Here is a 13376-nt window from a genome sequence, read left to right as displayed (position 1 = left end):
GCCATTATGAGGTGCTGTACATTTCTACCATTCAAAAAAGTAAAATTGTAAGTAACACAATAGAATTGCAGGAGCAGTGACATTTTAAAGACATGGTGCTAGAAAGATGCTTAGAAAAATGTCAAAATATAAAACATCTTTGAGTAATTGTATCAGTAATATAGTCTGGGATTCTACCACTTTTCTGCTACTTCATACCTACATCATGTTGGCAGCCCTTCATGAATTCACATAGCCCCTGACTGTTTCTTTCTCCTTCAGAGTCTTTCACCTCCTGAGGCCCTGTGAAAGAAGGGGGTTTGTTAAAGGTTATTTTATGAAATTTATCATGTGACAAGTTAGAGGATATTTCAGTTCAATTGGGACAAAAATTATTTTTTGGATTGACTTGAAGTGGTTAATAAATCTTTAGAAGGAAGTTAATAATTATCTTCTGGAAATGAAACTATTTTAGAAATCTTACAGGTGATAAATGAATTTAGAGCTTGTCAGTGTTTCAGAAAATGATCATGTATTTAAAAAATATGATTGATGGCTGGGCGCAGTGGCTCACACCTGTAATCCCAGCATTTTGGGAGGCCAAGGTGTGGTGGTATGTGCCTGTAGTCCCAGCTTCTTGGGAGGCTGAGGCAGGAGAATCATTTGAACCCAGGAGCTGGAGGTTCTAGTGAGCTGAGATCATGCCACTGCACTCCAGCCTGGGCGACAGAGCAAGACTCCGTCTCAAAAAAATATATGTATGATTGATACTTTACAGCTGTCCAAAGCCATAGCAACTTACTACGTGTTTATTAAAATTTAAGATAATTTAAAAATAAATAAAATTAAGAATTGAGTTCCTTAGTTTCATTAGCCAAATTTCAGCTTCTCAGTAGACACATGTGGTTGATGGCTACTGCACTGAAAAGTGTAGATATAGAACATTTCGATCATCCTGGAACAATCTATTTAATAGACAGTGCCGTTTTAAAGAATAAAATGTATGGTGATTTTAATGTTTAATAAACTATAATGTTGATCAATTTTCCTGTAGCCTGTTTCTTATCAGTTGACAGATTATACTAGTGTGCTTAAAGATTATCAGCTTGTCAGTTCTATTTGTAACAAAATATTAATTCAGTTGGTATGTTTAGTGGGTTATAAATTTTAATTTCAAGCATACTAGGTCTACACTATGCAGTGCTGTCTAGTACAGTAGCCACTAGCCACATGTGGCTCTTGAGCACTTGAAATATAGCTCGTTTGAATTGAGATGTGCTGTCAGTGTGAAATGCACAATGTATTTTAAATAGTCTGAAAAGTAAAATCTTTTACTTAGTACAAAAGAAAGTAATACTTTAAAAATAGTGATTGGCCGGGCGCAGTGGCTCAACGCCTGTAATCCCAGCACTTTGGGAGACCGAGGCGGGAGATCATGAGGTCAGGAGTTCGTGACCAGCCTGACGAACATGGTGAAACCCCGTCTTTACTAAAAATATAAAAATTAGCCAGGTGTGGTGGCACATGCCTGTAATCCCAGTTACTCAGGAGGCTGAGGCAGGAGAATCGCTTGAACCCGGGAGGCAGAGGTTGCAGTGAGCCAAGATCACGCCACTGCACTCCAGCCTGGGTGACAGAGCGAGACTCTGTCTCAAAAAAAAAAATGCTGATTATATGTTGATATAATTTTGGATAAAGGGCATTAAATAAAATATATTATTAAAATTAATTTTAACCTCTTTTTACTTTATATAATATTTTACTAGAAAATTTGAAATTACGTGACTCACCTTACATTTCTGTTGCACAGTGCTGACTGTAGAAGAGCCAGTACTCTTATAAATCAAGTAATACATAATCTATTTGTACATGCGTAAATCAACAATGAGTAGATTTGTAAAATGGGATGAAAACATATTTATTCACTTTTATTTTTGTCTTGTATTGGCTTTTAAAAAATAGTACCAGTTGTATCAAAATCTTTCATGATTCTGTGTAGCATAGAACACTGGTGGGGGACATGTGTAAAACACTGGTGCAGAGGTTTTAGCCAACTGCCTAATGAGTGATACAGACAGTATGAATACAGTGGGTATTCCAGGGACAAGAAGGTTGCTGGTACTAGAAATCTATCACAGAGACTTTTGGGACTTGTATTGCCTAGACATTGAAAGATAAATATGATTCAAGTGGGCAGAAAACAATAAATAACTCTTTAATAAAGCCCACATAGGTAATGGGCTGAGTAAGCTTAGTGGACCATTAACTGGCAAAATTATTCGAATCAAGGATTTCAGTGCAGGAAGTAAGAGAGAAGAATTGCAGAGTTAGGATGAGACTGAATATTGGGACTCTGAGGCTAGGGTAAGAAATTGGCTGGGTTTATGTAGGTATTTAGGAGCCATAAAAAATACTTGCCAACTGGGAAGTGATATGAAAGCAGTGTTTTTGGAAGATTGGTTTGATTGGAGGAGACTGTCCATCGCTGTTTTTCTGATGCGAGAAGGTATAGTAATGTCCTAGGGAAAGGAGGAAATAGGAGGCAGGTTTAAGATGTGGGAAGGGAGAACATCAAGACTTCTGTGTTTGGGGAAAAGGAGAAATTGAAGAAAGTGACTTTCGTTTTAAAAAACAAGAGAAATAAAAGTGTTTTATATTTATACAACGCTATACAGTTTCAAAATTCCATGAGATAGCCAACACAGCCTTTTTTAATGGAGAAATTGAGCTTCATTGTTTAAAGGACTCGACCAGAACCATTGTCTCCTTATATAGGTGGGGCAGCTGAGAATCCAGCCCAGATCTTTTATCACTGCACAACAAGTCAATCACTAAGTTTTAATAATTTTGTTTCCTAAACATTTCTCAGATCTGTCCACTTCTCTCTGTACGACCTCTACCTTAGTTTAGGCTACTCCTATCTTCTGGATTGAGGTTTTCCTGAATTTATATCTAGCTTCGGCCCTGCACCCCACCTCCTAAAACAAAAAAGCAAATAAAAACTTCTTTTGTTAATATTTAAAAATCTGTCTTCCTCCAATTCAGTCATCAAGGTCTTCTAAAATGCAGCAGACTCTCCTGCTTAAACTTTTACATAAAATCTAAACTTCTGAGCCTGGCCTCATTAGGGTATAATTATCTATGTCCATTCCTCCAGTTCCATGTTCTTTTTGGTTTTTTGGCTATTTGCATCTGTTGTTTTTGTGCAAGCAATGCCCTTTCCCTCCTTTTCTCCATTCCACCCTTAACCCCCCATACTTCGCATCTTAGTAGATTTGTCTATTTACTTGTCTTTGAACACTCTTCCCCACTCCCACCCCCAACCCACCACTCTACCTGCTATGAAGATTCACTCAAGTAGGCTCATTAAGGACAGAGGGACTGTTTCTTTCTTACTAGTAGTTGACCCACTGAAAGTAGTTGAATGGGTGAATGTTTTTATATTTCAAAGTGTTGTTTCAAATTCGGAAGGAGCCTTAGTAGAGAATGAAAGAATGACTGGAAAATATTAGGTCATCATTTCCCAACCTGTCCCTCAGAGTGTTTGTATCCTACAAGATAGTGGATCAAATATGTTAGAGAATGCTGCAGATTATATACCTATTTTGGATATTCACAATGCACATAAGGGCGAATGATAAAGACAATGGTCCTGTGGTTTAAAGAAAAAAAAAAAAAAAAAAAACTTTTTTTTTTGATCCAGCATTTTGCCAATATGTTTGAGTATGGGATCTTTTTAGGTAGTATACTATAATTTCTCTTAGGTTACTAGTGGTGTTTGGGATTTGAGAAATGCTCATTTTAGGCCTGGTGCAGTGGGTCATGCCTGTAATCCCAGCATTTTAGGAGGCCAAGGCAGGCAGATCGCCTGAGATCAGGAGTTCCAGACAAGCCTGGCCAACATGGTGAAACCCTGTTTCTACTAAAAATACAAAAACTAGCCAGGAGTAGTGGTGGGCACCTGTAATTCCAGCTACTTGGGAGGCTGAGGCAGGAGAATTGCTTGAACCCAGGAGGCAGAGATGCAGTGAGCCAAGATTGTGCCACGGCACTCCAGCCTGGGCAAAAACAGTGAGATACTGTTTCAAAAGAAAAAAGAAAAATGCTTACTTTGACAGCCGTATGTGTCCCTCTGGTCTAATTAATGTAATTAAATACAATCAGACCATGCCTAAATAATATTTAGAGGAACTCCGATTGTTTACAGTCAAAGCAGAGAATCTGAGGGAAGATATGGCAGTCCTCAAATATTTGAAGGTTCCAACAGAAGAGGGATTAAAAGTACTGTCTTTAAAACTAGAGAATAAGAGCCAGAATCAGGAGAGGAAGTTGTCAGAGGGCAGATTTTGACTGAGAGTAAGGGTAACTTTCTGGAAATTACAACTATCCAGAAAACAGAACTAAGTGCTGTGGAAGGTAAGTAATTTTTTTGTCCATGAAGCTCGTCAAGCAAAGATTCATAGAAATGCTACAGAGAAGTTTAACACATCAGACAAGGGATAGATTGGAAGAGTTTTCCAAAACAGTTTGGAAACCATTAGTTTAATTTCTGTCATGTCTGTCAACTTGGAATTCATACTTCTTGGTTCCTTTCTAATTCTATGAATGTATGTCTTTGAAATCTCAGTAAAGGAACCAAGTATTTGTTATTGGAGATAAACAGAATACAAACTTTAGTTGTATAGTTAAGTGCTTTTACTTTTTTTTTTTTTTTAACAAACTATTTTTTAAGAGCAATTTTAGGTTCACAGAAAAATTAAGCAGCAAGTACGGAGAGTTCCCATATATCCCTGTCCCCATACTCATACAACTTCTGTACTATTGGCTCCCACAATAGTGGTACATTTCTTATAATTGATGAACCTACATTGACATATAATTATCATCAAAGTTCATACTTTATATTAGGTTTTACTCTTATTTGATGGTGTTTTGAAAGAAAATGTAAATATTCTTGCTTATCTTTAAGAAAGTGGTTTTTGGTCATTTCTTGCTGTAGTTTAGGCTTTTTTGATTCAGAGGTCTAAAAGTTAGCTACTATCAACACTGTCTGTTTTGAGAAAGTATCCAGGGTTGGAGAAGATTTTTTTTTTATTATCTTAAATGTTTACAATTGTTTTATTTTGTTGGCTAAGAATATTTTTTTTTTCTTTCTTTTAAGTACCAAAAGAATTGGTGGAGCTCCATTTGAAGCTGATGAGGAAGATTGGCAAATCTGTTACTGCAGACAGATGGGAAAAATATTTGATCAAGGTAACTAGTATTTGTAAATTTCCTGCTCTATTACTGAAATATTACTCTATCATAAATTGATATGATGTTTTATAATACACATAAATTTTAATTAGTTTACCAAAAGTAAGACTACAGCTCCAAAATCCACATGACTACAGGTCTCTTCTTTTGCTACTAGTTAGTAACAATCTTGAATCCTGAAGTTAGATTTCACAAGTGTTAGATATATCTCTTTTGTGCCTAACACTCTGTTCAGGACTTTTCATGTCTTTTCTCATTTAATTCTTAAAATCACCCTGATCACATCAAGTAAGAAACTGATAAGGCTCAGGGATGTTGTCATTTTTGCTTTAGTTCACATAGTATGCATAGACTTATTTAGTGGTTCCCCTAGACTCTATTATATAGAACAGGAGTCCCCAACCCCTGGGCCACAGACCGATAGTGGTCCTCCCCATTCCTCTCCTTACCATCTGAGCTCCGCTTCCTATGAGATCAGCTGCGGCATAGATTCTCATAGGAGTGCGAACCCTATTGTGAACTGCGCATGCGAAGGATCTAGGTTGTGCACTCCTTTTGAGAATCTACTGTCTGATGATCCGTCACTATCTCCCATCACTTCCAGATGGGGACCATCTAGTTGATTCAAATGTAATGCATTTGGATCATCCCAAAACCATCTCCCTCCCAACCCACCACCCCCAGTCTGTGGACAAATTATCTTCCGCAAAACTGGTCCCTGATGCCAGAAAGGTTGAGGACCACTGATGCAGAAACATGCCATCTTTTTCGTTCCTCAGAATTTTTGCATATATGGTATCTTCTGCCTGGAATACCTTCCCATCAGTTTGTTTCCCTAGCCAACTTATTTGTCCTTTAGGTCTCAGCTCAGGTAGTACTGTCTTGTTGAGTCCTTCTCTCAGGAAGATGTTCTTTCATGGATTTATGTTTAACCCTGTTTTAGAAACTGTCATATGGTTTTATATTGAATGTTCATTATGTACCAGGCGCTGTTTGGTGCTTCCTTTGCATTATCTCAACTTTAAAATACTGATTATCCTCATTTTACTCACAAGGAAATTGATTTTGAGAAACTAAATAGAGTAACTTGTCTGGTCTCACATTGCTAAAAATGACAGAGCCAGCATTCAAATCCAGGACTTGGTGAATCCAGTACTTTAAAATACCACTGATGAAATGTTCCTCACATTTGTCTATTGTGTATACTGTAAGTTTCTTGAAGGCTTCTTTTAATCTTTTTTTTTTTTTTTTTTTTTTTTTTTAAAGACAGAGTCTCACTCTGTCACCCAGGCTAGAGTGCAGTGGTGCTGTCTCGGCTCACTGCAACCTCCACCTCCTGGGTTCAAGCAATTCTCTTGTTTCAGCCTCCTGAGTAGCTGGGACTACAGGTGCGTGCCACCACGCCTGGCTAATTTTTTTTGTATTATTAGTAGAGACAGGGTTTCACCATATTGGCCAGGCTAGTCTCGAACTCCTGACCTCATGATCCACCCACCTTGGCCTCCCAAAGAACTGGGATTACTGGCGTGATCCACCGTGCCCGGTGGCTTCTTTTAATCTTTCATGCATCAGTATTAGATGGATCAGTTAATCACTGAGACAATTTTAGTTTTCTTTCCCTTGACTGCCGGTAAGCTTAACTTTGGTATATTTATTTCTTAGTTATAATCGTTAGCTAGTTTTCTGATGGAATTTTTACCTTCCCTGTTACATGGCTCTTATGGCGCTCTCATCTGGCATCATTGTACATATGTATTACTGAAAGCTGTTTCTTTTCCTTTTGAAGTAAATGGAATATAATTAATATAAAATTCTTTTTAAATCCAGAGCAAGTGTCTGGCATCTGCTAGGCCTTGTTGCTTCGCTCATAGCAGACATTACCAACCTAAGCCTTTCCTGCTAAGCCTAGACTTAGCAGACTACATTATTACACAAATCAGTCAGCATTGGCATCTATCTGTCATCTCTTGTTAGTAATTCCCTAAGACAGCTGAACTAAGACCTATAGAATGAGCAGAAATTTTGTTAGGAAATAACCAGTAGCTTAGCCCTACTGTAATAGAAAGTACCTTGAGAAAATGACAGTGAGTGGAGGCCTAACAGTCATGTGTTCAGGGTTACTGTGATAATCCAACTGAGCAATAAGGAGATCTGAATTAAGGTTTTGGCACTAGGGATGGAAAGGAGAGGGTGGATGTAAGAGCTATTTGGAAGGTAAAATCAACAACTATTGATAATTGATAGAGAGAAAGAGAGAGATGTCTAGGAACTGAGCTTAACCAAGGGCATTCATTTGCTATTGTGCTGTATCTTGCGTTTGCTAACATACATTCATCCATAGTAGACAGGACCTCAAAAATCTAGGCGGATGACTTTTTACTTTTACAGCGGAATTACCCTTCTAAAAATAAAGAAACCCAGCTGGGCACAGTGGCTCACATGTGTAATACTAGCACTTTGGGAGGCTGAGGCAGGTAGATTGCTTGAGCTCAGGAGTTCGAGACCAACCTTGGCAACATGGCAAAATCCCATCTCCACAAAAAAAAAAAAGAAAAGAAAATAATACAAAAAATAGCTGGGTGTGGTGGTGCGTGCCTGTAGTCCCAGCTGTGCAAGAGGCTGAGGTAAAAGTCTTGCTTCAGCTAGCCCAGGAGGTTGAGGCTGCAGTGAGCCAAGATCGTGCCACTGCACTCCAGCCTGGGCGACAGAGTGAGACCCTGTCTCAAAAAAAAAAAAAAATCACCGAATGGAAATTTAAACTAGCAGTTCTGCTAGGACCTGTTAACTCTTGCTTTGTTGGATGGGCCTTGGCCTTATTCTTCACATTCCTTTTACTTGGCAAGTCATAAAGAAATTCTCTGCCAGTGAACCCTTACGCTTCCATGAAATTCCCCTATTTTCTGTGGTTGTTAATGATTGATTAATGACCAATTTCAGACACCTTGACCATGGATAATGAATACCACTATGCTAAATAACAATTTGCCTTCACATGCCTTCACAAATTTAGTACCTGCACCTCTACTTCCTACTGCCCTGCCTCTTTCCTGAAGACAGCCATGTGAAGACCTTTAAAACTAGTGAGATAACCAATTATTAATAAATTATCCCTTAAAAGAAATTGCACTTGCTTTCTTTTAGCCTCAGAATAATTTCTAAGTAAATAGGAGTTAAAAAAAAAAAAAAGAAATACTGTAACATCGAATGTAAGTGTTTCAAATAAATGTTAAAAAATGAAAGCAAATATGAATCTTAGAATAAGCAGAAAGTATTTCAGGGGGCTGAGTACTTGAAAGATGATGTCATTAAGTAGAAAATAACCTAATGTGGCCAGGCGCGGTGGCTCACGCCTGTAATCCCAGCACTTTGGGAGGCCAGGGCTGGCGGATCACAAGGTCAGGAGATTGAGACCATCCTGACCAACGTGGTGAAACTGCATACCTACTAAAAATACAAAAAAAATTAGCTGGGCGTGGTGGCACGCACCTGTAATCCCAGCTACTCGGGAGGCTGAGGCAGGAGAATCACTTGAATCTGGGAGATGGAAGTTGCAGGGAGGCGGAGGTTGCAGTGAGCCAAGATCACAGTGAGCCGAGATCGCTGTGAGCCAAGATCGCAGTGAGCCGAGATCACGCCACTGCACTCCACCCTGGTGACAGAGTGAGACTCCGTTTCAAAAAATAAATAAATAAATAACCTAATGTGTCTTTTCTGGGGTGTTTTTCTACCCCTCAACAGGAAATGACCGTATTCATATGATGTACCCTGAAAGTAAAGTACCTAGTATTAGGTTTAGAAATCCTTTGAAAATGAATAAATTTGGCATTAGATGGCCTTGATCTAAACAGCAATTTCAGGAAGGCCCATTGTCATCTGTTAGCAAATCATAAAGGTTGCCTTTTGTCATTTGATAATTAGGTTGTATTTTGACAAGAACTAGATGTTCCTTTACTGTTGTATTTCTCAAAAGTAAATTAAGATTAATACTCTTAATTTTTATTTGCATTGTTAGTATTTTGTGTTTTTATTTTTTATTGAGATACAATTCACATAAGATAAAATTCACCATTTTGAAATGTACAGTTCATTGGTTTTTAGTATATTCACTATGTTGTGCAAACATAACCACTAATTCCAGAACTTTTCTAACATCTCAGTAAGAAGCCTTGTATCTGTTATCGATCAGTATCAGTCACACCCCCACCTTTTCCCCTGTATCCATCTGTATGGATTTGCCTACTCTGGACATTTCTTATAAATGGAATCATAAAATATGTGGTCTTTTGTATTTTCTTTCACTTAGTATAATGATTTCCAGGTTTATGTACATTGTATCACGTATCATCTCATTCCTTTTTATTGCCAAATACTAATCCATTATATGGATAATAGCATCTTTTATGTATCCATCATCAGTTGATGGACATTTACTTGTTTCCTACTTTGTTGTTTATTAGGAATAATGCTGCTATGGACATTTGTGTACAAGTTTTTCTGTGAACACGTATTTTCATTTCTCTCCTGTATATAACTAGGAGTAGAATTGTTGGGTCATATGGTAATTCTGTGTTTAACTTTTTAAGGAACTGCCAAACTGTTTTCCATAGCGGCTGTACCATAGCAATTTATGTTGTACTCACAGCAATTTATGAGGTTTCCAGTTGCTTTGTAGCTTTTTAATAATAATGATAATAGATAATATTTGACAGCTTATTATAAACTCAGTGCTATGCTTTTTCTTTTTTTTTTTTTTAACATGCATCACCATTTAATTCTCACCACAACCTGCATCATAGAATGGTAAATTACTCCCAGAGTCACACAGACACCAGATGGTGAAGCAAGGATTGAACACAGGTTTGTCTGATAGCAGAGCATGAATGCTTAATGCTTTATATATTGCAAAGGATTTTCTTTTTCTTTTTTTTCTTTTTGAGATGGAGTCTTGCTTTTTCGCCAGGCTGGAGTGAGTGCAGTGGCACAATCTGGGCTCACTGCAACCTCTACCTCTTGGATTTAAGCGATTCTCCTGCCTCAGCCTCCTGAGTAGTTGGGATTACAGGCGCATGCCACCACGCCCGGCTAATTTTTGTATTTTTAGTAGTGACGGGGTTTCACCATGTTGGGCAGGATGGTCTCGAGAGATCTCTTGACCTTGTGATCGCCTGCCTTGGCCTCCCAAAATGCTGGGATTACAGGTGTGAGCCAGTGTGCCCGGCCTTAGCATTTTCATATAACTTTCACAATGCCAAGCTAATATTTTTTATAGAGATGGCATCTCGCCACATTGCCCAGGCTGGTCTCAAACTCCTGGGCTCAAGTGATCCTCCTGCCGTGGCCTCCCAAAGTGTTGGGATTACAGGTGTGAGCCACTGCACCTGGTTTGTGGTATTTTTAAAATATCTTTTGACTGTTGCCTATAGTATAAAATACTTATTTGTTGAACTGTGACAACTTGCAAAATGGATACACTATTTCTTTTTTTTTTTTTTTTTTTTTTGAGACAGAGTCTCACTCTGTCGCCCAGGCTGGAGTGCAGTGGCGCAATCTCGGCTCACTGTAAGCTCCACCTCCCGGGTTCACGCCATTCTCCTGCCTCAGCCTCTCCGAGTAGCTGGGACTACAGGCGCCCGCCACCACGCCCGGCTGATTTTTTGTATTTTTAGTAGAGACGGGGTTTCACTGTGGTCTCGATCTCCTGACCTCGTGATCCACCCGCCTCGGCCTCCCAAAGTGCTGGGATTACAAGCGTGAGCCACCCCGCCCGGCCAGGATACACTATTTCATATCATATAGAAAAATTCACTGAAAATGGATCAACAACCTAAATATAAGGGCTAAATCTGTGAAACTCTTAGAAAAAAATAAAGGGAAATCTTCATGACCTTGGATCTGGCAATGGATTCTTAGATAGAAAACCAGAAGACTGAGCAACAATATAAAAAATAGATTAGTTAGACTTTGTCAAATTTTAAAACATTTGTACATCAAAGGACATTATGAAGAAAGTGAAAAGACAGCCTACAGAATGGAAGAAGTTATATTGCAAATTGCACATACTGCAAATCATATAACTGATAAGCATTTAATATTTGGAATAAATATAAGGAGCTCCTAAAACTCAACATGATGAAGACAACCCAATTGGCAAAATTTTTAATAGACATTTCTTCAAAGAAGATACACAAAGATCAAAAAGCACATGAGAAGAAGTTCATCATCATTTGTCCTTGGGGAAATGTGATTCAAAACCATAAAATACCACTTTACACCTAACAGGATGGCTATTTTTTTAAAAAAGGAAAGTAAGTGTGGTGAATTTGTGGAGAAATTGGAACTCTCCTAAATGCTTTGTGAGAGTGTAATATGGTACAGCTGCTATGGAAAGGAGTTTGGCATTTCCTCATAAAGCTCATCAGAATTGCCATGCGACCTAGCAATTCCACTTCTACATATATAATTACTCCAGAGCAGGGACTCAAACAGATCTTTGTATGCCAGTGTTTATTGCAGCATTATTCACTGTAGCCAAAAGGTAGAAACAACCCGTGTTCATCAACAGATGGATGGATGTTGCATTGAAAAGAAATCTTATGTATAATATAAAAGAAAGATGAATTGGACTTTTTTCAGAAATCTTGTGGTTTTACTGGACATCCACTTAAAAATGGAGTATGTGAAAGTTCTTTTGTGAGTGGTAAAACCATGTAGACTTGTTATTGCTTTCCTAAGATACATGTACAATCTGAATCTACTTTCTTTTTTTTTTTTTTTTTTTGAGACTGGATCTCCCTCTGTTGCCCAGTCTAGAGTGCAGTGGCGCAATCACAGTTCACTGCAGCCTTGATCCCCTGGGCTCAGTGATCCTTCCACTTACTTCAGCCTCCCCAGTAGCCGGAACTACAGACTTATGCTACCACACCTGGCTAATTTTTTTAATTTTTTATTTTGGAGACAGTGTCTCACTATGTTGTCCAGGCTGATCTTGAACTCCTGAGCTCAAGTGATCTCCCAGCCTCCCAGAGTGCTGGGATTACAAGCATGAGCCACCACGCTTAACCTGAATCTGACTTCTCTTGAATATCCTCTGCCACAGCATAGCTCAAGCTTCATTACCTTTCCTTTGAATTATTACAACAGGCTTTAGTTGTTCTCCTTGACATCAGAATCTGTGCTCCTATCTGTCCTGCAGTGCCAACAGGACTGTTTTCTTTTTTTTCTTCTTTTTTTGAGACGGAGTTTCACTCTGTCGCCAGGTTGGAGTGCAGTGGCACAGTCTCGGCTCACTGCAACCTCCGCTTCCCAGGTTCAAGCGATTCTCCTGCCTCGGCCTCCCAAGTAGCTGGGATTACAGGCATGCGCCACCTCGCCCAGCCAATTTTTGTATTTTTAGTAGAGACGGGGTTTCACCATGTTGGCCAGGATGGTCTCGATCTCCTGACCTTGTGATCTACCCGTCTTGGCCTCCCAAAGTGCTGGGATTACAGGTGTGAGCCACCATGCTTGGCCTCAGGACTGTTTGCTATTAGTGCCTCCAGAGCCTCATTGGGTCACCATATTTACTAGCCATGACCCACTTTCATAGACCTGCTCACTATCTTCCTTCATGGTCTTGTCTCTGTCCATTGCCAATCCCAAAAATCTTTATGCCAGGGCTTTATGCTAGCCTTTATGCTAGGGCTCTAGCATAAAGAACTGTATTCAACTCCACCTTGACAGAACATGCCATAATCATTCACATCTCTCCTTAAAAAAACATAGTTTTTTTCTTTCTGAAATGAGCTTTACCTCCTTATCCATTAAAACCTCATTCATCCTTCTGGTCCTAGCACAGATGTCACCACCTGAAGAAAAGTTTCCTTGGCCTCCCTTCATCCCTTGGCTTGAGTTAGTGTTTCCTGCCTGTTTTCATAGTACTTCATAGCTATGTCAGTTACTCACTTTGTAAATAACTCACTGACTACTTTTCCCCTGATGATTATTTGTTTACGATTGTTACTTCCTCTCTGGATTCTGAAATTCTTGCAGCAGAGACTGTCTTTTAATCCATCTTTGCCCTTCCAATATTTAAAGTGGGGTATGTCTTGTAGCTCTGTTCTGTAAATGTTTCAGTCTTCCAGAATAATTATTGCAATTGCTGT

General features: G+C 38.9%; 1 protein-coding gene across 2 annotated transcripts in view; it reads left to right on the top strand.

Moving 5' to 3' along the window:
* RSF1 (remodeling and spacing factor 1) overlaps window positions 1–13376 on the top strand; it is a 160280-nt gene that overhangs the window by 54704 nt on the left and 92200 nt on the right. For both annotated transcript variants that reach the window (XM_058446643.1, XM_032167000.2), the window contains exon 2: window positions 5141–5232. In XM_058446643.1, coding sequence (XP_058302626.1) covers window positions 5141–5232 — 92 coding nt within the window. The remainder of the gene's footprint in view (window positions 1–5140; window positions 5233–13376) is intronic.

The sequence above is a fragment of the Hylobates moloch genome, unplaced genomic scaffold (genome assembly GCF_009828535.3).
Source record: "Hylobates moloch isolate HMO894 unplaced genomic scaffold, HMol_V3 SCAFFOLD_11, whole genome shotgun sequence".
In the NCBI taxonomy this organism is placed as follows: Eukaryota; Metazoa; Chordata; class Mammalia; order Primates; family Hylobatidae; genus Hylobates; species Hylobates moloch.
This window is presented reverse-complemented; position numbering and strand designations above follow the sequence as displayed.